This window comes from Coturnix japonica, chromosome 2, assembly GCF_001577835.2.
Source record: "Coturnix japonica isolate 7356 chromosome 2, Coturnix japonica 2.1, whole genome shotgun sequence".
Taxonomy (NCBI): domain Eukaryota; kingdom Metazoa; phylum Chordata; class Aves; order Galliformes; family Phasianidae; genus Coturnix; species Coturnix japonica.
Genome location: NC_029517.1, coordinates 101,956,082 through 101,979,888, shown reverse-complemented (window position 1 = coordinate 101,979,888; position 23,807 = coordinate 101,956,082). Strand labels below are relative to the sequence as shown.

Below are 23,807 nucleotides of genomic sequence, written 5' to 3'. Positions count from 1 at the left end.
TAAGGCTTCTGTTTCTCATTTCTGTAAAAGAAATGTTCCTACGGAAAACACACGAATACTCCTCAGCAAATATTTAAGTAAAACAGAATGAAGCAAAATTCAGGATCTGAGTACAGGGGATTGGCAAAAACATTCTTGCAAACCCTGCAAGATGTAAGCTACCTTTATTTCTACTCAGCAGAAGTAGGAATGTTAACATTGTTGCATTATCCTTTCACTTTGATGCTGAGTTTCAGTATGAGCAGGACTGCAGTCTTCTGGGTGTGGGAAAACCTTCTGTAGATGGCTGTTTCTGTTGAAGGTGTGTGAATATCCAAGGAAGTTCATCCGTGTGTCTCTAAAGTAAATTCCTCTTTGGAGTGTACTTTATAGCAGTGACATGTAACAGGCTGGGATAAGAAGATGAAGAGGGTGTAGTGAATGATTCCATATTAGATGAAGCAGTCTGAGCACAGATATTGTCTTTTCACATGGAAATTAAACATGAAATGTAGCGTCAGTACATCTAAGTGTTCTTTTCTGACAGAACCACTTCTTGAGAATGAAGTAGACTACCATGTGTGTAAGAGGACCTCTCTCATTGGGGTCTGAACCCTGATATGAAGGAGGTCACCAGTCACTGGTGGGCTTAGAAGCTATTATCCATCTAGAGTGAGGCTGCAATTCCTCACTTCCCTTAAGATGGAAGAACAGAAATTAGGATCAGATCAGTCCTACGTTACTGACTGAGGAAAATGGAAGATACTTTGTGAGCAAAACATCCTGGAGAAATATTTCACTGTAGGAACTGTGGCAGAGCATTTGTAGTTGTAGTAGATAACTCACAAATGCTGGCTTTGCCATCTGCTCTTCCCTTCACATGTGTTTAAAGTCTCTAATTCTCAAAAGATAAAACAGAAGCCAAATTCCTGTAAAATGCACCATCCAGAACAGCAATTATTTCAGATTTTCAAGTGTTGGTTCAGTTTGGTGATGGTGACAGACACTACCTTTTCTAATTAATTCAGCAATTTACCAGCGCTTGACTCCTGAAGACATTTTCAGTTCTGTAGCCTTCAGTGAGTTTGTTTTCAGTTTGCTTTTAATAAACAGTAAAAAAATCTTCCAAAGTTGAGATCTGTCTCTAAAAGCACTTTCGAGGAGCTTTATAGTTCTTTCTTCTTTTCATTTTACAGTCTAAGCTATCGACTTGTATCTCAGCTGCCAGAAGCAGAACAGTTGTTATCTAAGCACAGTTTTTTGAGGAAAAAGCAGCAAAGCAAAGCTAGCCTCTAAATCAACTAAATAAGTTTCTGTCACTTCTGCGATAGAGTGGAACACAACAATGAAGGCAGTTGTGTTCCAAGCTACAGTAAGGAAGTATTCTCTATGGGCAGTATAAGAACAAAAATGTCATTACCTGCTGTTTAGTACCTAATTTCCTTTAATCACACTTGCCTTCTTCTTTAGTCCTTCATGGAGTGTTTTTCATGAAGAAATTCATTCTTTATAATGTCTTAGATAACATAAAAATCAAACTCCATTTTACTTCCCGTGTAACTTCTTTTTCAAGTTACAGCTGAGCTGGATAGTGCGGCCATATAGAGTCTATTAACGTACAGAGCCTCATCCTTGAGAATTCAGCCTTCAAAGAGGTTTGATGTATCCAGTTTGAAAATATGCCAAAGCAAACAAAACAAAGCAAAACAAAACAAACAAACAAAAAAACCCCACACATACACAAAACAAACAAACAGACAAACAAACAAAAGAACTGTAACCACCCTTCTGAACAGTAAGGCATAATGTTACTGATAGATGCATTGGTTTTCATAGCCTTTTATCACGTAGAACTTGAAGCTGATACAACAGATGGAGATGGAAGCTCTGAGTCTTCCTATGTCAGATTAGAGTGAAAAATCTGAAAAGAATCTGTATACCCAAAATATATTGTTTTGGAAGATCTGAAATGTTTTGTAGTGATTTTTGATTTTATCTTAGAAAGTGTACTAAGCACCCACATCTACAGAACTTTTGAAGTAATATTTTATTTTTATTGTAAAAACATATTTCTATGTATAAAATGTCATGAACCTTTTGCTAAAGCTTAAAGCCTTTTATAAATTCTGCTGGCTTAGCAAATAATTTTAATTTAAATGAAGCAACAATTTTAGGCAATATATTTATCACTGGAAGAATAACAAAATGACTTCCAGTTAACTGTGTTATTCCTATGCTTCTTTGAGAGACCAGAATCATTACTTTCATGTCACAACAGAGATTGATTTTGTGGGTTGTAATCTACAGTGAGTAAGAAGGTTAAAGATCCCAAAAGAAATCATGAAAATGCAAAGAGTATGTTTTCCAAACCACATGTATAAAAGTTTTCATTTTTCTCTATTCTGTTAGTGCTAACAACTATTTTTAAATGTTAATAATGGTGTCTGAACACTCCAAAGTTTCAGTACTGCAGAATTGGCAAGGAATGCTGATTTTGATCATTAGTCCCATAATGCCAAATGTATCTCATCTTCATGTCTGTTTTTTGCCTTTCAGATAGAGGAATTTCGTAGACTGAGGACACATGTTAAGGGTGCAGAACTTCTAGAGGGCTCTGATGGAATCCTAGGAGATAACTTCAGACCAACTCAGCCACTTAGTGACAGAGTCATCAGGGCTGCATTTCAGTAGTAGAAGAGGAAAAACAACAATAAATCTTTATTAATGTAAGTAGCAGCTTAGCAGAAAAATCAAAATCTTGAAATAATTCTCATAGGGGAAATTTTGCCAAAAGAGGAAACTTGAGTTAATTATGGCGTAATGTTGTTATATGTTGCCACAGTTGTAAATTTTAACACTGTACTGTTCTATTTTATACTATGGTAACAAAGTTGATTTGCCTTTCTGACATACTAATAATTTGATTCTTTAGTTGCTGGAATAGACCATGTGATTTTGTGAACTGAAATCTTTAGTAGACAGTGGTTCAGGCAGTTAGATCATAGTTACATCTTGTAGCTTGAAATTTCTATTACTGCAAAGGACAACAGCTCATTGTGCCTAAAGCTTTGTTATGGATTTCCTTAGTTGTGGAAAACAGCAGTTAATTTCTTAGTGTTATCTCTTAAACAGGGCACTAGCTCTGGAAAAATTCCTCATTTTTAAATTTTATTTATTTTTTATCCTTTCTCCTTTTTTTTTAGAATTCGGTACCTTCTAAATCAAACAGTGAATCTTGTCAAAACCAGTGCAGATACAAGAGGAGACTAATTAATTAATTTCTCTTATGGCTAATTTTTCACCTTATTTTATTCATCAAACCGGTTGCTACTTCTTGCCCTCAGTGATGGTTTTAGCCTTCATTGGCTCAGAGAGCAAGGATGATTTTGAATTCAGTGCAGAATAGCTACTGCACCTGAGAACCTGAATTATTCACACTTCGGTTAGTAAAACCGTCCATGTAATGCTCCCCTGGCTTCTATCAATTACAACATAAATTCCCTCAGTACTCAACAGTTGCACCTAAAGCTCATTGCACTTAGGTAATCAATGCTTTACTATAATGAAAACTCTGGTAATGAGATTCTTAGAGTTAAATTTAAGAAATTTTACTATCAAGGCATCTAGTTAGCTTGAAAGGAGTGAGTCAGAGACCAGCATTTATGGATGATTTTGTATTAAATGTGGCTCCACCTTGATACTGATAGCATGAAAGCTTATCTAAGAAATGTTCAAAAAAGTGTGAATCTTTTCACATTCTTTCTTTAATAAGTCCTACTACATTTTATCATATTAAAAATATTCTACAATAAAGTATTTAAAAAATAAAAAGCGTAAGGTACTCATGATCACCCTATTTTATTGGTAGAATTAATTATATAGTGGCTTCATTTTTGCTATCTGCCATATGTTCATAAGAGAACTAATTCACCCAGAGTTTCACCTGGAATCATGCTGCTGAAAAGTTCTTAATACACACTGTTACAGAATCACAGATTTGTAGGCGTTGGAAGGGACCCGCAGAGATCATTGAGTCCAACTCCTCTGCTAAAACAGGTTCCCTGGTTTTAATATATCTCTAGAAGGAAACTCCACAACCTCTCTGGGAAGCTTGTTGCAGTGCTCCATCACTCTGGCAATGAAGTTCTTCCCTGTATTAGTGTGGAACTGTGTTCCAGTTGCTGCTCTCCACCTACAAGACTGCCCCAATCAACTTGACTCCTGCATTTGACATATGTATAGATAGTTATGAGATCCCTTCTCAGCCTTCTCTTCTCCAGACTGAAGAGTCCAACCTCCCTCAGACTTTCCTTGTACAGGAAAAGGGCTCCTATCATCTTTGTCGCTCTCTGCTGGACACTTTTTATAACTATCTTTTGCGAACTAAGGAGCCCAGAACTGGACACAGTATTCTAGATGTGGCCTCACTGGGGCAGAGTAGAGGGTCCCTCGACCTGCTAGCTACACTCATTTTAATACATCCCAAGATACCATTGGCCTTCTTGGCCACAAGGGCACACTACTGGCTCACAGTCAACCTTTTACTCACCAGGACAAACAGGTCCTTCTCTATAGTACTCCTCTCCTGCAGATCAGCCCCTAACCTGTACTGATGCACGAAGCTATTCCTTCCCACTCTACACTTGATCTTGCTGAATCTCAATGGTTTTCTCTCTGCCTAAGTTGCTAGTCTGCCTAGGTCTTGCTGAATGGCAACATAACTTTCTTGTGTATCAGTTACTCTTCCCAGCTTTTTATCATCAGCAAACTTGCTGAGGGTGGACTCTGTCCCTTACTCCAGATTATTGATGAAGATGTTGAACAACGCTGGACCTAACACCAGCCCCTGGGGAACACTTGCTACAGGCCTAGAACTCTGCACCATTGACCACAACTCTCTGAGGTCTCTCAGACAGTCTCACGCTTTCTTAATGTTCATTACAAGGATGCTGTGGGAGACAACATCAAACAACAAAGCTAAGGCACACAACATCCACTGCTCAACCCTTGTCTGCCCTGCCAGTGATGACATCGTATGAAGGCTACCAAGTTGGTTGAGCACAACGTCCCCATGTTGGCTACTGATAACTTCATTTGCTTGGAGATGGCACCCAGAAAAAGTTGTTCCATCACTTTTCCAGAGACAGAGGTGAGGCTAATGGGCCTATAGTTTCCCCGATCCTCCTTCCTGCCCTTTTTGAAGACTTGAGTGACACTAGCTATCCTCCAGTCTTCAGGCACCTCTCCCATTTGCCTAGTTCATTCAAAGATGATAGTGGTTCAGCAATCAAAGATGATAGTGGTTCAGCAATCTGTCAGCACACATGGGTAAATATTACTGGGATTCATGAATTTGTGTGTGTTGATTTTGGCTAGGTGCTTTCTGGCCATCTCTTCCTTGTCCCTAGGGAAGACTTCTGTTCCCAGAAGTCTCTCTCTATTACCTCCAGGATCTGGAATGCCAGAGGGGTATTCTTAATATTAAAGACTGAAGCAAAGAAGATGTCTGTATCTCCACTTTCACAGCATCCCTTGTTACAGAGCACACACTTCATTCAGTAGAGGACCCGCATTTTCCCTAGTCCTTCTTTTACTATTGATGTATTTTAAAAAGCCTTAGGGTACAGACAGTTATTTGTACAGTAAATTCATGCCCTATCTTGGTCAATGATGGAAATTCGTAATTCACTTCAGGCTCTGTTGCGGAGTTAAGTCTCTTCAGACAGTGCTCTGGTTCCAGCACCCAACTTCATATAAAGTTAACAAATGATCAGGCAGCAGATAACCCCTAAAAGAGATTAATAATTCAGTACTTCCAAAAATGGATCCATTAAAGCCTAGTGGGAAGATTATCTTTCCTCCTGCATGTGGCAGGTTATTAAATGGTCTGGGACAGTGGCCAACAATTTCATGATCTTTTGATATAGCGTAAGCATTCAATATAATATTTAGTATCAACATACCAGAAGTTAAGCAAAGAAAGCAAAATACTAGTCCTTTTATTTTTACTGTTTTCTCATTCACATATTTGATTTTGGGCATATCCCTGAGCTCAGTTCTCAATTAAATGGTTCTCTACAGTCAGAGAATGTCATCACTTTAATCTTGAAATGGATGATTCAGATTCATCCAGGCTTCTGCATTAAAATTATTTCGGAAAATCATAGCAATATTAAAGTACAATTTTTCTCAGAGAATGAATAATGCCCTCAGGCCAGTGCAGGTAATTCAAGTCTGTAACAGTGAAATTACTTGACACGCTGTCTTTGAATTTTAAGCATGAAATAGTTTCACTTTACAATGTTGGAGCAGAAATGAGAAAATTTCCCTTTTGCTTTCACGTTTGAAAATTTATTAGATTTGTTGATATTGCAAAGGATTGTTTTAAACAACAAGTTTTATCTTGGCCATGCTTCACAAAATAATCTGAAGCTTTAATTCCCAAATGATGGAATTTGTCATGTATGTCTTAATTATTGCAATTCCAAACTTACTGGTGGACTTTTCTGACATGATGCTTCTCTTCCAAGGCTGCTAAAACACCTGTCTGAAGAGATTTCAGTATTTTCTCTTTTATTACAAATAATTGTGGATCGGCCTCTTGTAGAACTCTGAGAAACATTCATTTTCTGTGGCCTCTTCGCTCTGTCAAGGAAAGGACACAAATATTTCCATATAGGTGGTGAATACACAAGAGTAGAGAGAGGTTGTGTAAGAGGTCTAATTAGTTTTGACAGAATCAGAATGCAGGCTTTATGCAGGCCATGCTCATAAATCTTCAGCTTTGATTGAAACCTTAACGGGATTGAACCCTTGTGACTTATGATCAAATAGCATATGTTGATATTCGATGCAATTTTTGGTAGCTTGTTAAATTGAAGGCAGAGATGACACAATCATATATCACAGAATGTAATCTCAGGTAAAGAGGTAAAGAGTTTTGTTGGTGATGGTGGTTTTTTAGTTTTGTTTTGTTTTGTTTTTTTTAGTGTTCTCTTATAAGGGAAACCAGATATCAAAATAACTGCCTCTAGTTCTAGTTGGGTTTTGAATATTTCTATGGATGGAGATCTCACAATATTTTTGGGCAACCTATTCTTTTATTGACTAAAAAAGATTTTCCTAAGCTTAAATGAAATTTTCTGTGTTTAAATTTGTTTCCATTGTCTCATTCATTCACTGGATAACACCGAAGAGTCGCATGCCATTTTTTGTACTTCATCTCTTTTTACACCCCTTGATAAGGTCTATCTCAAGTCATTTCTTCCTGAGGCTAAGCAGTACCAGCTCTGTAACCCTCTCTTATGACATGAATCCCATAATCATCTTTGTGGCCTTTTGCTGGACTGTCACCAGTATGCTGGTATTTCTCTTGAGCTGGGGTAACTAAGAGTAAATATGAAGTATCACTTCTCTTGACTTGATGGAAATGTACTTCCTAGTGCATTCCAGGAGGCTGTTGCCCGTCTGTGCTCCATGGATGCACTGTTGGATTGTGTTCAACTTACACTCTTGCAGAATCTCCAGATCCTTTTCTGAGAGAAAAGAGAGAAAGAATAGTGATGTGACCCCTCAGTATTACCACTAGATTTTTGGAATTTGATACTTGTAGTCCTTGCTATGGGTATCAGGCTATTTCTTGATAAACCCATGTGATCTTGGAAAAAGGTTTGCCATTCTCACTATTATACCACAAAGCATAAAAATGGGGACAACAAATTCAACCCCTGCTAGAAATCAAATAAAGAAAACCTTAAATCTACCATTTTACTAAAGGTAACTTGGATTCTGATGCACTTTTAAAATACGTGAATTGTCAGTATTTTCAAAATTTCTTGTATTTTGGGGCATTACATAGGTACCTTTCCTGCAATTTATTTTTTCCATTAAAGTATTATTTGTGATTTCCAATAGTTTTATTACTCTTTCTGTAATCCTTGTTGCTTTGTATGTAATTGATTCGATAGACATGATTCCATTGCATCAGCGGGATGGCTTAGTCTGTGGATGAGCAACATGTCTGTTTTCAAATAGCCGAATATCATTTTGAGTTGACAGTGATACTGAATTCATTGTGGCATGCCTCTATATCTATATCACTTTCTGAACCAGTCTATGCAAGCATGATTCCATACACATTATAGTTAAATGGTTTTGCTCCCATTTACTAAGAGAAGGTCAGATAAGTGCCTAGTAACGAAGTCATAATGAAGATTCTTTGAACAGAAGGTAGTAAGACCTAATTCTAAGAAGTAATTTGCTTAAATGATATGGAAATATTTTCTCTTGAAAGTGATAAACTTTATTTTCAACTGAGCATAACCAGTAAACAAAGTAATTTAATCTCCAATTAAATCGGAGATTTAAACAGATTGGCAATCCTGAATTGACATATCTCAGACACAGCTTATTTTGTTTTCTATCCATAAATTAAAGATTGTATTCCAGCTACCTATCTACATTACTTTGTTCTCCTGAACATTTTTTTGCACGTCTATTTAGTAGACCACAGACTGACAGTAGCTACGAGTTTATTCAACAGCTGGTAAATGATGGTTGAATGACTTTGGATAAAAGGCTATTATTAATATAATTGCTGTTTTCTAGTAGTACATTCAAAATTAGAATAAACAAAAAAAAACCAACAAAACAAATGTCATTAAAATACTAAAACTGTGGTAGGTCTGAAGTACAGGAAGGATTTATTTAGTTTGGGATGGACAGAGACTACATGCCTGGTACTAAGGAGACTGTATAATATTGTGAGGTATGAGCAGACAAGCAGAAATTGGCACACCATTAGGTTCACAGTGTAGATTAAGGAGGGAGGACAATGTGGTGACTTCATCCAGTAGATTCTGTGAGTGACTAGCATGAACTGCTCCCTTCCTTAGGGCGCTGAACAAGGGATCAAGGTGGCCAGTTTGTGGTGAGCTATTACTAAAAAAGTAGTGATACATTTCCCCCTTTGCAGCATTGTGCACTGTATCATGGTAATAGAATACAGAATATGATAGACATTCAAATGGAGATTGAGCAGTGGAGCTGTGCCTTGTCTTTGAGAAATGGAGTTGAGAGAGGCCTGATGTTCATATTTCTTTGCCTAAGCATATCTCAGTGAACTTCACATTTGAAAGGAAGTTCTCATTACAGTCAATATGTCTGCTCTCTTACCAGTAGCTTTTGTGGTTTCTCAAGTTCACAAACAAGTTGCTGTGAGGAAGTTCCAACACTAAGAGTTTTACGCTTTCCTGTTACATTGATCCAGAGCTGGGGTGAGCTTTCAGCAGCCATGCATCATTATGCTATTGTGGCCATTCTTCTCTTTTTCCTGATTTAGAAGAAAACAGAAACAAAACCTCCAGAAATTATCAACACAAATTCTTTAGAAATACAAATACTCGTTTCCTAGATGTGATGATATGTAAATATTTATGCTGCCTTTCAGCAAGTGATTTTTCATCTGTCATTATTTGTCTCCAGGAGTTTAAATTTGGTGCTTGAAAGGATTGTTGTAATTGTGAGTTTCAGTCTTTGAAAGTCGCACAGCACACACAGAGTTGTGGCTAATCAAGAATACCAACTATTGTTCTTCTGTAGCGTGCCCAGCAAACTGCTGCCACTTCAGAGCACTTGAGAATGCACTTATGTTGGAGTGCATGACTACAGGACCGAGGGCCAAATACCTTTGGCTTGTGAGCCACTCAATAATCAGAGAGCTACTGGAAGAATGCCATAAACTTCAGAACATTCAGGAGGTGAAGAGGTTCAGGAGTGGCTGAAAGCCACCTACCTTTTCAGGTGGTGGGATTTATGTTGATTTTGCAGGTGAAAGCTGTAATGTCAGCCTAACTTGTTTTCCCATTGCTAGGAATTCTAATTCATAAGCAGCATAATGATTCTGTTGCTTTTGCAGCATGCCTCTGACACAAGAGAAACAATTTGAGGATTCAGTAGCCACAAGCAGTCCATCATGGCAATGATAGTGGCAGTGATTGTGGACTGATCATTGTTGTGGTAAAAAATACATGATGTTTCCAACCCAGAGCTTCAGTAAGGGGAGTGACTAAGCCATAAATAGAGGAATAAAATGATGTTGAGATGTGCCTGTTTTCCAGAGCAAGTATCATATTGCAATGGTCCTATGACTTAGCAGTCATTTTAAGTTTAGTCATTTAGTGGAGGAGTGGAAAAGGGTTGAAATCTCTTAATACACACAAAAAGAAACAAGATATTATGCTTCCTTTTCAAGGATAAACAGAGTCAGAGTAGTCTAGGAATCAAAGCTCTGCTATTTGCTTCAGATAAGATACTCCACATTGACAAAGGCTCCCAAATTTCTTGGTATGCGGCTCTCTATCACCACCACACATTCTTTGCTATCAACAATACACTGTTATCTGCCTTTTTATGAAAAACATTCTGATAGTATAGTTTCCAGCTGTTTACCATAACTCATGTATGGTTTATACACTGCTGTTTGGAAACTGATAATGTAGCCAGGAGCTCCTGTCATAAAAAAAACTTCCTCACAGAGTAATTATTGCCAATTTGAGCACAAAAGCATGGCTCTGAAAGCACACACACAGAGAAACTCTGCTACGTTGTATTCACTTATACAGGAAAAATGCAGCAGATTGCACTGAGGCAAAGTGGTTAAAAGCATGAATCATTCCTATCTAGACTGCACCTGATTTTTAAAGTGTAGAGATTCTAGATTATGTAACAGCTCTAAAATGTTAATGATATTAGGACATACAAGTACATGTGTATGACTACAGACATAAAGAAGGAAGCCTACAACATATATGCTTTTTTCTACAATGTTGTGGATGTAGGAAGTTTTAATGAGAATGTTTTTACGTTTTTGGAACTGAGATTGCAGGTATTTACAGATAATTATACTTACTAGAATTTGTAATTCTAATCCTATATGGATGAAAACAGTGCAGTGAACACATGCATACAAACTCATGCTTAACAGGCAACAGTATTTTGGAATAAATACAAAACCTTACCAAGTTGCTTGGATTATTGACAATATTTTTGTAACTGATAATTCTCACTCACAGAGTGAGAAATGTGTATCAGAAGTGATTGTTATTAGCTGTATTTTATCACTAGCTCCAAATTTTGTGGCAGGCATTGCTACAAAGCAGAACTTTATGTAATTTTTAAAACCTTTTTATCCAATCCCCAGAGCTCAAGAGAAGCAAAAATACTTTTGTTAGATTGATATTGTTAAACACCCATGAAGCTAGAAGTACACTTGATAAATTATGAACTTCATGGAAAGATTTATGAATTGTTGGAAGAAACGTAAGGGTTTATAAGGTAGTGGAATTTCTTTTCTGAGATGCTCTGAATCCATGCTTGATAATACTTTCAGGTGCTGATTTTAGGAAGGTGTAGAATAATGGTAATGTGTATTCAGTGTTAAAAGTGATTTTGCTACTCATGTCCATTGAAGTTTTTTTTTTTAACTCTTTATGAACTTTTTAGTTTAACTTTTTTTTTTTAACTCTTTATGAACTTTTTAGTTTAACTGTAAGAAGACAAGATGCTTCTAGGAGAAAAACAAACACCATGGAGACACTGTGTAACACAATAGTGGTAAGGAAAATGGTAAGACAAAGGAAGATGAAAAGCTCTCCAGAAAGGAGATTGACTACTTTTAAATAGCAGAAGAAAGGTTTTGATCTTGTATAATGATTTTGGCTTAAGGCTGCTCCAGGCGTGGTATCTTATTTCCTCTCTATCAGATGAAAAGGCATATTATCACGCCCATCCTATTTCATTTCTTTGTATTTCATTTATATGCACTTTTCCTACACTTCCAGAAGACTGAAAAGTAATCTTTTTTGCTGAAGTTTTCTTCTATCTTTTCTTTTTCCTAAAATATGTTGTATTACTATGGAAACCTTGGGACCTTCAGTTCTTAAAAGTATACCAAGCTTGGCCCTGATCTTTGCTCCTTCTATGCTCCGTTTTTGAGATAGTTACTGTCTTGCATTTGTTCCAGTTTTCTTCAAGAGAATTCATTCTCTGTGAGGAATCTAAGTACGTAAAATTGACAAATGCAAAAATCAGAAGTAAGTATTCTTAGAAACATGCATATATTTACATTCTCAGAATGATATGTGGATTTTTATTTACCTTTTTAATATTTCTTTGCTTTAATCATGGGTATTCTGATGATAGACCTCAGATTTTCCAACAGTTTATGCCTTTGAGGATTCCATCAGAAGCATTGGAGCTCTGTTTAAATGTAGTACTCAACCCAAGCAAAGGAGACTTAAGAAACAGAAATGCACTCTATAAACAAGTAAATAATCTAGGCAGTTTTCTGATTATTATATACAAGCATATTTGTGCAGTTTTAGACTAAGTATTACATAGGTCGCTCCAAACATAATGCCTCCTTTCTATTTCCATGGAAACTATAACAGATACAAAAAGCACAATAACACTTGTTGATAGATCACATTGTTAGTTATAAAAACTATTTTTCAGCATAGTCACCACCATTATCTATGCATTTTCACCAATGATGAATGTGAACCTTCATGCAGCTCTTGTAAAAATCTGAATAAGAGGAGGTGACACAGTGTTTAGCAGCTGCTATGATGACATAATTGCTAGGAAAATATTGCCCATGCAGTGCATCTTTCATTGGACTGAACAAATGAAACTCAGAAGGTGCCAAACAGTACTATGCAGTGCATGGAGCCAGAGTTGATGATGTGTTCCACAGTATTCAGACTGGTATGGGGCCAGTTACCGTGTTGCAAGAGAAAAGTTGTCTTCTTCTCTGGCCGAGCTCTGGAAGTTTGAGCCTTCAGCTTAATCATCTTCGAGTTGTAGTGGTCAGAGTTGATGGTTTGTCTGGGGTTGAGAAATCCAGAAGCATCACCCTTTTCCTATTCCAAAAGGCAATGCACATGGCTTTACCAGCTGAGGATTGTGTCTTTAACTTCTTCAATGAGGAATTCACACGCTGACACTCCATGGACTGCTGTTTTGGCTCTGGCTTGGAGTGGTAATATCATGCTGCATATAATGGTGCAATCCAGGAAACTGTCACCTTCAAGCTTGTATTCAGTAGGTCCTCACAAAATTGCGTATAATGTGCTTTATGTTCCTGGGTGAGCATTCATGGGACGCATCTGGCACAAACTTAGATATATTCCAACACTGCCAACTTTGTTTTTAATGCAGTGAAGCCAGTATTTGAATTCGTACAGTTCCGTGGTCATACTCTGCTGATTTGTGTGGATGAGTTGATTGAAACTCTCTTCATTTTGTAGTGGGACAGCTGTGCATGGCCATTTGGAATGTGTCTTGTCTTCCTCGTTCCTGCTGTCACTGCTGAAATGCACCACCCACCACATCACTGTGCTCACATCTGCTGTTTGATCTCCATAAATGTTCAGCAAATGTCTGTTAAAGTCTGTTAGTGGGTACCACTTTTTCTGTGTGGAGGATTTCAGTGACTCTTCTTTTTTTCCTACACGCTTCCATATCGGACGCCATTTTGTCAGACTGCTCTTCTTCTGTTGCCTGACACAGTAATGAAGTATAATAGAATACTGGCAGGGAGATGCAACTTCTACCACCATACCACCAACACTGCCTCTGATGTTGTGGGCCAATATTTTAAAACAGTTGTTGTTACTTACAGAGCAACCTTCACACATTTCTATAAACTCTTCAGAAGAGTAAGAGAAGCAGGTACCTTGATGACTGCATAGTGGATAAGAGTGTGTGACTTGGTTATATGTTTTGCGGAACAGTGCTATTAATTTAGCATGGTAGAAAAAATTAGTCTTAAATGTGAATAAATGGTAAACATGAATAACATCACCAGCAATGTATACAATTAGTCTTTTGTTGGATTACACATTAGGTATATTTGTAACAAACACAACTGAAGTCTTCAGTTTGGCCTGTAATTAGGCTTCTTTCCAAAAGTAATCCAGTAATACAATAGCTGCCAAAATTGCAGTTCAACTTAATTTCACTGACTTTGATTTTTGGACCAAAAGCATTAAGCTTGAACTAGTGAAAAATGTACAAAGTGTGCATTCAATTACGGAGTAATTAGATACTCAATCACCCTTATATCACACTAGGGATTCTCCAAGAAAGAAAAGAGATACTACTTACTGCAGTATATAAAACAGTTTTGTTAATTAGTTTAGCACTAATGGAGATTAAGAAAGTGTCACTTTGTCAAAGCATTCGTTTGCCTATGTAGAACCTTAAGAATGCAGAATTTTGGTTTCTTTTGAGCTCACTGAGCTTCTGAGCTTACTCAGACTTTTCGTCTGACCCAGTGACTTCTGTCCACAAGAGAAATCTTTCTTTTCAGGAAGGAGGTTGGTCCCTGCACCATTATGTCAGTAGCCCACTCAAAAACATGTCAGAGTCTGATAATAACTTGCTGTCATTCTGTGTTTTTGTTGTTGTTGTTCTTCTTAATGTTGTACCTTTATACCAAGCCCCAGGAAGAACTGACAGTCCTCTGTGCTATTGCATGAAGTATAACTATGGCTAAAACTAGCTGCGCTGTAAAGGACCTTCAGTCTTTCTTAGAATGTAGCCAGTAGAAGTGGTTCAAAGTTCTTCAGGCTGATCATCAAATGATGCTGCTGCCAAATCTCACGGCTTTGGGGGGTATGTTGTGTATGTAGGGAGAATACAGAAATCATTGCACAGTTTGTCCTGCATGCAGACACCTACTCCTTGACAGTATTGTAGGTGACTGACAGCCTCTATACTCCTCCTGAAGGAAAAGAGTAGGAACTCTCTAGAGATGCACTGACTATTCCTGCAAGTAGTTGTAGCCCCAGGTTATCATTTGCACCCAAGCACTTACGGATTCCTTGTGTATGCATTCTGAGTGCTAAAATAACTTCAGGAAAAATGAAATTGCTAGTACAACAGGATGAAATGATTTGTCATTCTCATACCTACCACTTCTGAAGTGAGGCAAGCCAAAAGCTGATATCCTAAGGCTGTGGTGTAGCATGAGTGTATGTTTGCATGAAGCCAAATATTAGTTTATCTCTACTGCTGATGAATATGAATATTACTGCTATTAGGAGAAACAAAATGTGCCATTGCTTTCAATCTCCTGAGCCCATCTGACACCCATGAGGGCTGTGTACTCAGCACTTTTCTAGGTAGGGCCCCTAGGGTGGAAAATGGTAAAAAAAATTCTGTGTAATAGTATATTTTCCTTTCTACTTAAAACTGTGCTCTCCACATTAAAAGCAATTACCTGATTGATTCAGAAAGTCAATTGTAAAACTTTCTTTCAAGCTTGCCCCTGTACTTGGCATTTTTTATCGCCATTTCCTCCACTGCTATTAAATCTTCCAGTGCTGGCTTTACCCTAAAGGAGAAGAATCAGGACTATTATGTCCATGAAGTATATACCCTGGAACTGCCCCCACCTGCTGTCCATGAAACCCCTCCTTTTGGTTTTCCCTGTCTCCATGGCTGGACCTAAACATTCTTTCAGACCCACTGTGGAGGAATTTCAGTAACATAATTGTTCCATTCTCTTTACAGAGAGGAGGAAGACAATGCTCCCACAGTGCCCTTGGATGAGAAATGGAAACTTTTGAGGCTGCTGCTTCAGTTGAACCACAAAGCCTGTATTGTTTGTCTTCATCTAATTCAGCCTTGATAGACAGCTGTGACAGTTGTTCTGTCCACACAGTCTGGTAGAATTCTGGGAATGGGGCTGTACATTAAAAGAAGAAAACATTAAATCTTCCAATTTACACTGTTTGCTATTTTTAAATGGTAACTATCATTGCTTATGTAATTTCTTTGCAGTAACATTCAATAATGCCTGTGATCCAAATAGTACTAATTTTAAGCTTTGTATGAATGTTAATATATGTAGAAATACTCATTGTTTTGAATGTTACATTTAATTTTATTTTGTAGCATCTCTTGTGCTGTCAGTAACCATCTTTTCTGTAGAGGGGAGGTGTGTTCTGTAAAGCCAATAAAACCATTGGTTGTTCACAAAGTAATATACAAACTCAGAATTCATTTTTGGCAGAAATGAACACTTCTCTGGCAAGCCTTTGCACTTAACATGACCTATCAGAATAAAGCTGAATGGCATTTGCATTATTAGGAAACTTATTTGAATAAAAAACAACTTTGAAATAAGGAAAATTAATTGATATTACAGCAAAAAGAGTCATGGAAGTTTACAAAGAAATGTTCGTTTCAGGCAGAAAATTACCAGCCTTTGTTCTCTTGTGAATTATGACAGTTCATTTGTTTCTGCACATGGCTGGGGATGGTGTTCTGAGACCCTTCTCTGCATGTCCCAAGCTGCTGCACAGCTGCCACACATGACACAGCTCTGACAGAGCAAAAAAGAGAGAGGTAGCCCAAGCTTGCTGAATTAGTTCTTAGCTTACAGTTCCTTCGAAACACATAGCGCTGAAAAACACTGTCATGTGGTGGGAAATAGCTGTGGTCTCCATGGCTTTTGGTGCAGTTCATTTTGCTAGCATGTTTCTGGTGAGACCTGTGTGAGTGCAGGAATGTAGAGGCACAGATGGCAAGTTCCAGGCAGGACACAATGGAGATGCAAACAGGTTCACAAAGCAGAGGTTACTCCCTGGGAACAGATCGGTGAGTCATCTATCACAAAGTCATCACCATGCAGTGGTAAATGTAGTTTCACAAGGTATGAACACTCCATTTCCAGAAGGTCTGGTCCTGAATATTAAGTTACAAAGTGTCTGAGTCATATATGTGTATATTAGGGACAACAGAAACAATAGGAGAAACTCATACTCTGCATATGAGCATGGTGGGAGAGAGTGGATGTAGCTCACCAGTTCATGTGGTTATAACTATGTGTACTGCAGGAATGTGTGAAGAGACATGCAGCTACCCTGGGTATTGCAGTAGAAGTATGTAAGTCCATCATGAAGTCATATGTTTATGAGGATTAGTAGAGTTGTCATTGACAAACTGCTCCTTGAGCCTATCGAAACTCATATTTCTTAGAGTTATGTATAAGAATTTTTCTTTCTATCTTCTGCCCAAATTTAAGCAAAGTTCACACACGTTACTAGTCAGAAGGCTCAAGATAGCAGTGTTGACCAAAAATATGCTTTCTCTCTGCAATAACCCAGCATTATGTCATAGTAACAGCTTCAATGGATGCTGCCCCTTCCATCCGCAGGGACTCAGTGGTCCTTATGTGCCCTTTCCAACTTGGAATATTCAGTGATTCTACAACTCCTCAGACAATTGCAAACAATAACTCAACCCCAGAGCCTGGCCTCCTCTATATTTTGCTGTAGGGGAAGGTGAAGTCTCTGCATAAGGACTGCTGTACATAGTACCTGGTCTACAAAGGCTTGGCCAGGTTGTCTGCAGATATTGGCAGTCACCTGATAGTTTGTAGTTGTCAGGTCCAGCTCTGAAATCTCTAAAAAGAAAAAAATTAAGGAAAATACCTGCCAGTTGAGGGCATCTTCCTATCTCCTTACACCATGTAAGGAAAACCCTCCAAAACTGGAGTGAAGTAGACTATGAACCTGGTGGTTCCTGGCGTGTACATCTAACTCATTCAGAAGATCTTTTCCCTTTGCATGTGATGTATTATTAACTACTGGGTATTAACTGAAAGGAACTGTAATACTAATATGGCAAATATTGACGTTATGATGAAATCTGAAATAGTTTATTCTCGGAATAAACATGTTCCTTATCTTGGAGCTGGCTGATATTATTCTGGCTGTGAAATACAGATACATTGCAAAACAAATGATGTAATGTCTCCACCGAAAAATTGAAGTCCATTACTTCCCTTTCCTGTGCTCTCTTCCTGTGTTTGCTGTTCTTTCCTGCATTGCCTTGGACTTTGAAGCCTGACTCATATAAATCCTACTACTGAGGAAATGAGGCTTGTAAACTTGTCTCAGCATTTGTGAATTTTCTTTTTTTTTGAAGGCTTGGCTTGAAAAGAAATGAAAAAAAAAAAACCAACCAACCAACACCACAGGTAAAAATGCTTAAAAATACTTACAACTGTATTTTGTCTTTAGAACTGTATCTAATTATAACAAATTCATTCCTGAAAGGCGCTCCTAATTACAGAGCCGTCAACCCACATTTGTGGTGGGGTGGGAAGAATTAAATTAGTCTTTCTGGTTTCAGAAGAAATCCACAGGGAGGAATTTGCAGAAAGGGCTCTCTGTGTATTCCTTTGGTTACACTACACCCATGAGAGGCTCTGTGGAATGTGGCAAGGCTCTGTTACTCTTCAATTAGAGTTCCATATGCCTGCCTTGTGTTAACATTTTTAAGAAATCATAAAAATTGATAAAGGTGTAAATGGTAATGTAAGGTTCTCAATCAGTAATGTCCTTTTCAAGTCTACAGCCACTAAAATTCACCTAATTAGCTTGCTGTCTGCGCTGGAAGTGTTTTTAAAGGTAATTATTAGTGTCAGTGATGCACCATATAATTTTAAAGACTTATTAGATATGTGAATTAGAGGTTTCCAGGGGGAGTGGAGGCTAGAAGAAATTCACAGGTAGCAGTTACAGACTTGATACAGAAAATCATGATATCATACTTAGAAGAAGCTATGTGCCTTGTAGGCAAAAGCTGGCTCTGCAGCCTTCAGGTAAATTTTAGGATAATACAGAGAATCAGAAACCCAGCTTTTGGGAGAAGACAGGTGAGGTGGGGCAGGATGTCCCCATGTGGTTGACCGTCCCATTGCAGATGATGAGCTCTTTGGATTCCTCTGCAGTTTTCTGAAGCTCTGAAGGAGCACTTGGAGAGCTAGAGCTCTTCACTTGTGTTCAGAGCACTTCGACCTGTGGGCTGTGGCCACAGGGCTCCTGCTTGATCAGGTCAGCTCTTTGAGATTTGTTCATCCTTCATACAACATCCCTGCCTGCTGAAATGCCAGGCAGCTGGAGAATCATGCACCATTTCTCTTGAGATTGGACCCCATAGAATGTGTTGGAAGTGTTTAAGTGCACATTTATTTATGAAATCGTAGCTATCTGTGTAGCTATGTATGTTAGCACACATCTCTGTGTGTATTCATATCTTTAGAGTACTATATGTAGAAAAACTGTTCTAAAATGAAGGTTAAAATTTCTAAGTAAAGCTAAGAAATATCACTATGAAGACTACAATGAAGACTACATGCCTAGTGTCAGTTCACCACCACTGTACATGTTCAGTTGGTCTTTGTATGATTGGATGTTTTTCCCTTTTCCTGATGTCCGAGTCCTGCTTACTTCTCTTTTCCCCATTATTTGTTATTTAGTCACAGGTCCTTCACACTGGGTGAGGTTCAAGACTTGTTCTAAAGACGTAATCATTAATTTTCTCTTGGGACTTTTCATCTCTTTATTTGAGTGCTTCAAGTGTATTAATGACTTTTTTACTCATTCTTCAAATACCTTCTCTGTCACCCACCTGAGGGACATTTCTCTGATCACACAGTTGCTACCCGTACAGTGCCAGGCATAAGAAGCAGAGCAGTCAGATACTTTAGAGAGGGAGTGACTCTTCATATGGCCCTGTTACACATGTGGCCCTGGTCAATGAGAACTTATGACTTTATCTGCAAAGTGAACTACCCAGCATTGACTCACTAGTCAGGTTACCTCTTCAGCTTCTCCCTGATGAAGTAATGATTTCAACTGCAAGTTTTGTTTTTCAGTGCTGGGTCATTTCTGTGGCTCTTCTGTCCAGTATCTTCAAATCCTTCTCGCTGGTGTTTTTAACATGCTGTGTACAAAGGCAGTCTCAGCTTTTCATTTCTCCTTGTCTTCCCCAGAGCCTGACCTCATCTTGATTCAAAGAGACCCTGCACCTCCCCAGATATCAGGCAAACAACAGGAGATGGGATCTGAGAAAAGGAAATATTAGGTAAACTTTGAAAGAATTTGCCCTATAAAGTATACAATGAGTTACTTCATCCATGAAAAACAAAGAAAAAGCGTAAAGGTAGCAGAGAGCAAAGACAGCATAAAGAAATTCCCTTTAATTTATATCTATAAATTATATATATATAATATATATTATATATATATATTATAAATATTATTATATTTATATCTAGCCGAGATGTGGTTGGAAATATTCCTTCTCTATTCCTATCTTAACTAAACTAAAACTCATTGAAATTGGCACATTCCAGGTGGAACTGGCCCATTTTGGGTGAAAGTGGCCCATTTTTGGTGACAAACAACTGCCAAATCAATGATTAGAAACCACATGCAGCATGCGTTGTTCCCAGAGTCGGCAGTTCTCATCTCCCTCTCCTACCAGCACCAGGAAAATGGTGACACAGAGCAACCCTTATCCCAAATGTCACCTCTTCACCACGTTCCCTGTGGTTTCCTTTTTGTTTCCCCAGGAAAACAATACAGAACTAAATGCACACTCCACCGTTTTGAAAGGTAGAGCACTTGAGAAAGCTGGCGAATCAAGCACATAAGCATTGTTTAAGACAATGGTCTCAATCTTACATAGACAAACTTCTTGCATCCCTTAGGCTTTAATATAAATATACACCATAAACAGTGTTTTCTGAAGTGCCTCTCATGTAAACATCTGACAGTGGAGAGCGCGAAACGGATGAAAGCTCTGATAAGTCAGAGAAACACATAAACATAAAATAATGCTGGAAAATATATGTTTAACCTCATGTTGTGAAGATACTAGATTTCTGCTCTATAGGTCAGCTGGAAGTGAATTTTATTATCTTGAGTGACAATTAGAAAAATGTTTGATCTCTTTACGTGTATAATCTTATGTGTGGCTGAGCAAAAAGAGAAAAATACAAATGAAAGGTAGCGGAAAGATTTATTCATGGCTTAGAAACATGCAGTAATTCACAGAGATAAGGAGATGTTTACTCAAGAGACAAATCAAAAACAAACACAAAAACCCTGAGAGCTGTGTGCTCTTGGCAGCAAAGCCAGTAATGATTATCAAGTGTGTGAGTCTCAGTGTGAAATTGCAGGCTGCCATTTAGCAGATGTGCTGCAGCATTTTGAACCTTCTTGATTTCTTGGTATTATGCATTTTGTCCACCTAAGCTCCATACAGTTCGAAACAGTATCCTAGAAAAGCATGAGGTTAGAGCATTTCACAATGTCCACATTAGGGCCATACCAAATGGCAAATGGACTTGCAGAGCCAAAGAATCTGCTTTCAGCAGAATCTCTGCTATCTGGCCTTTGGATGATGATATGACTGGACAGAATTTTTACAGGTGTCCCATAAAGATGTTTAATTGCACTATATTATCCAGCCACTAGATGTCTTCATGCTATAGAGCCTGAGGCAGGTTTGGTCCCCAGCAGAAAAGGCAGACAAAGAAAATGCAGTATCTGTGGATGTATCTCTTTGTATCATAATCTGACATCTTTTTTTTTCTGACCTATGCCTCTTGTTCAAGGAAGGAGAAGAGATACTCTGAAACAAACAAACAAACAAACAAACAAACAACAAAAAACAAAAAACAAAACAAAACAAACAAAAAAAACCCCCATATATTTATGAAAGCCGAGTCTGGCTTCTATTAAAAATGGAAAGGAAACAGTAGATTGAGCTATTTTCAGATTGCATCTTCTACAATAAAATTCACATATAAATGCTGGAAATCAAATAAAACTGCCACACCTGAGTTGGCACAGATTCCAGTAAAGCGGGTTACTCAGCTGCACCGGCAGCAGTAGCCTACAGCACAGGCAGTGTAAGTCTGGCTGAGGTAGTGATGTGAATGTGGATGCCCTTTCTCCCAGCATTTCCTCAGGGTGCAATGGTCTGCTGCCCTTCCCAAGTGCCAGGAATTGTGTAGGGGAAAAAAAAAGAAGCTTTCAGAGCCTTTGTTGTGGCAAAGTGTGAAGGTAATGGATCATTTGCAGTGTCCTGTCCTGTACTCCCTGCATTTGAGCTCTGCCTCTTCTTCCAAGGCCTCTGGATGCCTGTGTGGCATTGATTTCTTTTCCTTGCTCCAAGATAAAACCTCCTTTTGCTGCTCCTGGATGCCACCCCCTGCTGCTGTGGTTTCTTTTTCAAATGCGTGTAGTAGTGTGTGGTTGCAGAGCACGACCACTCTATGTGTTCTACTTGATATGTTAGTATTTACAGTATCCTAGAAAGATCTGAGCCCTGTGTTGTGTTCAGACTTCCCTTGCTTCATCATAGCTCTTGGTTAGTTAATCAAGTAACAGTACCTAAATCCAGTTTATCATGAATGAAATTGATATTTCTAATATTAAGGATTCAGTAGCATTTTAGAGTTGATTACCATAATTGTGGTTAGCGTTCCATCACAATTGACTGTGCTTTTAATCACTAAAAGGCTAGCAAGCACTCCGAAGCTCATTTCAGACAGTTTTCATTTGATAAATGCAGAAAATGAATACCCTTTCAAGGTCTTGTATTTACCAGGTGCAGAAACTTTCTTCCACAGTCCTTAACAAAGTGTCAAATTCTGTCTCTGTGGTCTATATACAGAGCATTCTTCTGTTTTTAAGTAGAGGTGTATCATGGAGTTATCTCAGTCAATCTATGTCCTTGACAGGGGGGCAGTAGGTCCATGGGCACTCCGACCTCCCCCCCCCCCAAAACTGGGAAGGAAAAAAGGGAAGGATGTTGTCATATATGCGAGTTGTGCTCTGCAACATTGCTTCTTAATTCATAGAAATCCTGAAATTATTTGGTGGCAGATGAGTTTCCTTGAGAGAAGAACCGATTATCTGCATGATCTTGGGGCCACAAGAGTAAGGTGAAGCTCTTTGGGGCAGGGTGAGATGGAGCCCTTCGGTCTTCTTTCTCCCTTTTTGTTCTGTGATTAAAATGTGAATCATTAAAGTGCGAGAAATCTCATCAAATATAAAACTTTTGTTACCGAAGACAAAACTTGGAAGGTCAGACTCCGTGGTTATTTCTTGCATTAGTTGTAAGTAATGGAAGGAAATGTATCTCCCTCTTCTGTTCAAAGAAGGAAAAAGGAATATGGATGCTTACATTGGATTTGTGAGCAAAGTGCTGGAAAGTTTACTGCAGGTGAATTTGGAAATGTGTATGCACTTGCAGGCTCAGGATGCTTAATAGACATTCTTGTTTTACCTTTGTATGTATTCCTTTCGTGAGCACAATCAATTTTCTTGGGAGAGGCAATTCTACAGCTTAGGATTTTTATTTTGTTGATAGAAGCATTCAAAGTCTGACTGCGGATAATGCAAAATGAATGTCCTTCCTTTCAAAATCACACAGGAAATGCAACTTCTATAGTCATACCTATCATCTATTAGAAAAGAACCAAGCTGCCCAAACCTAAAGATCTTTCACCAGACTGTTCCATGCTGGTACCTGCCAACAAGGCACACTTCCATACATGTAAAGCTTGCTCCAAAACGCATACTGAGCACCTGACTTCCTTTTGAAAGCTGCTGAAAAGAATTGTTTCCTGCTAATTTCACAGATGATGCAGATCAAGAATATAAAGAATATTTTCTATTGAATATTGAAATATGAATATATTTTTTCTTTGTAGAAAACACTGAATGGCTGAAAATAAACTGTTTCAAGAAAGGATTTGTGTTTCAATGAATTGACACATTACACATTGACACCGAGCAGTTATACAGTGTGTCCAGGAAAAGAGAAAGCTATGCTTGTTCTGACACCCTGCTCTGCTGTGGCAAGGAAATCACGAATCCATGCTCAACCAGTATCACTCAGACACAGTGTGGTAGGTCTTCCACATGACAGTGGAAAACACTAAGGGATATATGCCC

At 38.3% G+C, this 23,807-nt stretch overlaps 1 protein-coding gene across 3 annotated transcripts in view; it reads left to right on the top strand.

The window, feature by feature from the left end:
* CA8 (carbonic anhydrase 8) overlaps positions 1 to 23,807 on the top strand; it is a 68,065-nt gene that overhangs the window by 28,467 nt on the left and 15,791 nt on the right. For 2 of the 3 annotated variants that reach the window (XM_032442736.1, XM_032442735.1), the window contains exons 8-10: positions 2,536 to 2,705; positions 15,556 to 18,028; positions 19,829 to 19,920. In XM_032442736.1, coding sequence (XP_032298627.1) covers positions 2,536 to 2,670 — 135 coding nt within the window. In that variant the 3' untranslated portion in view covers positions 2,671 to 2,705; positions 15,556 to 18,028; positions 19,829 to 19,920. Of the gene's footprint in view, positions 1 to 2,535; positions 2,706 to 15,555; positions 18,029 to 19,828; positions 19,921 to 21,803; positions 22,628 to 23,807 lie in introns of those variants that run through there. The other variant, XM_015855645.2, reaches the window with a different exon arrangement.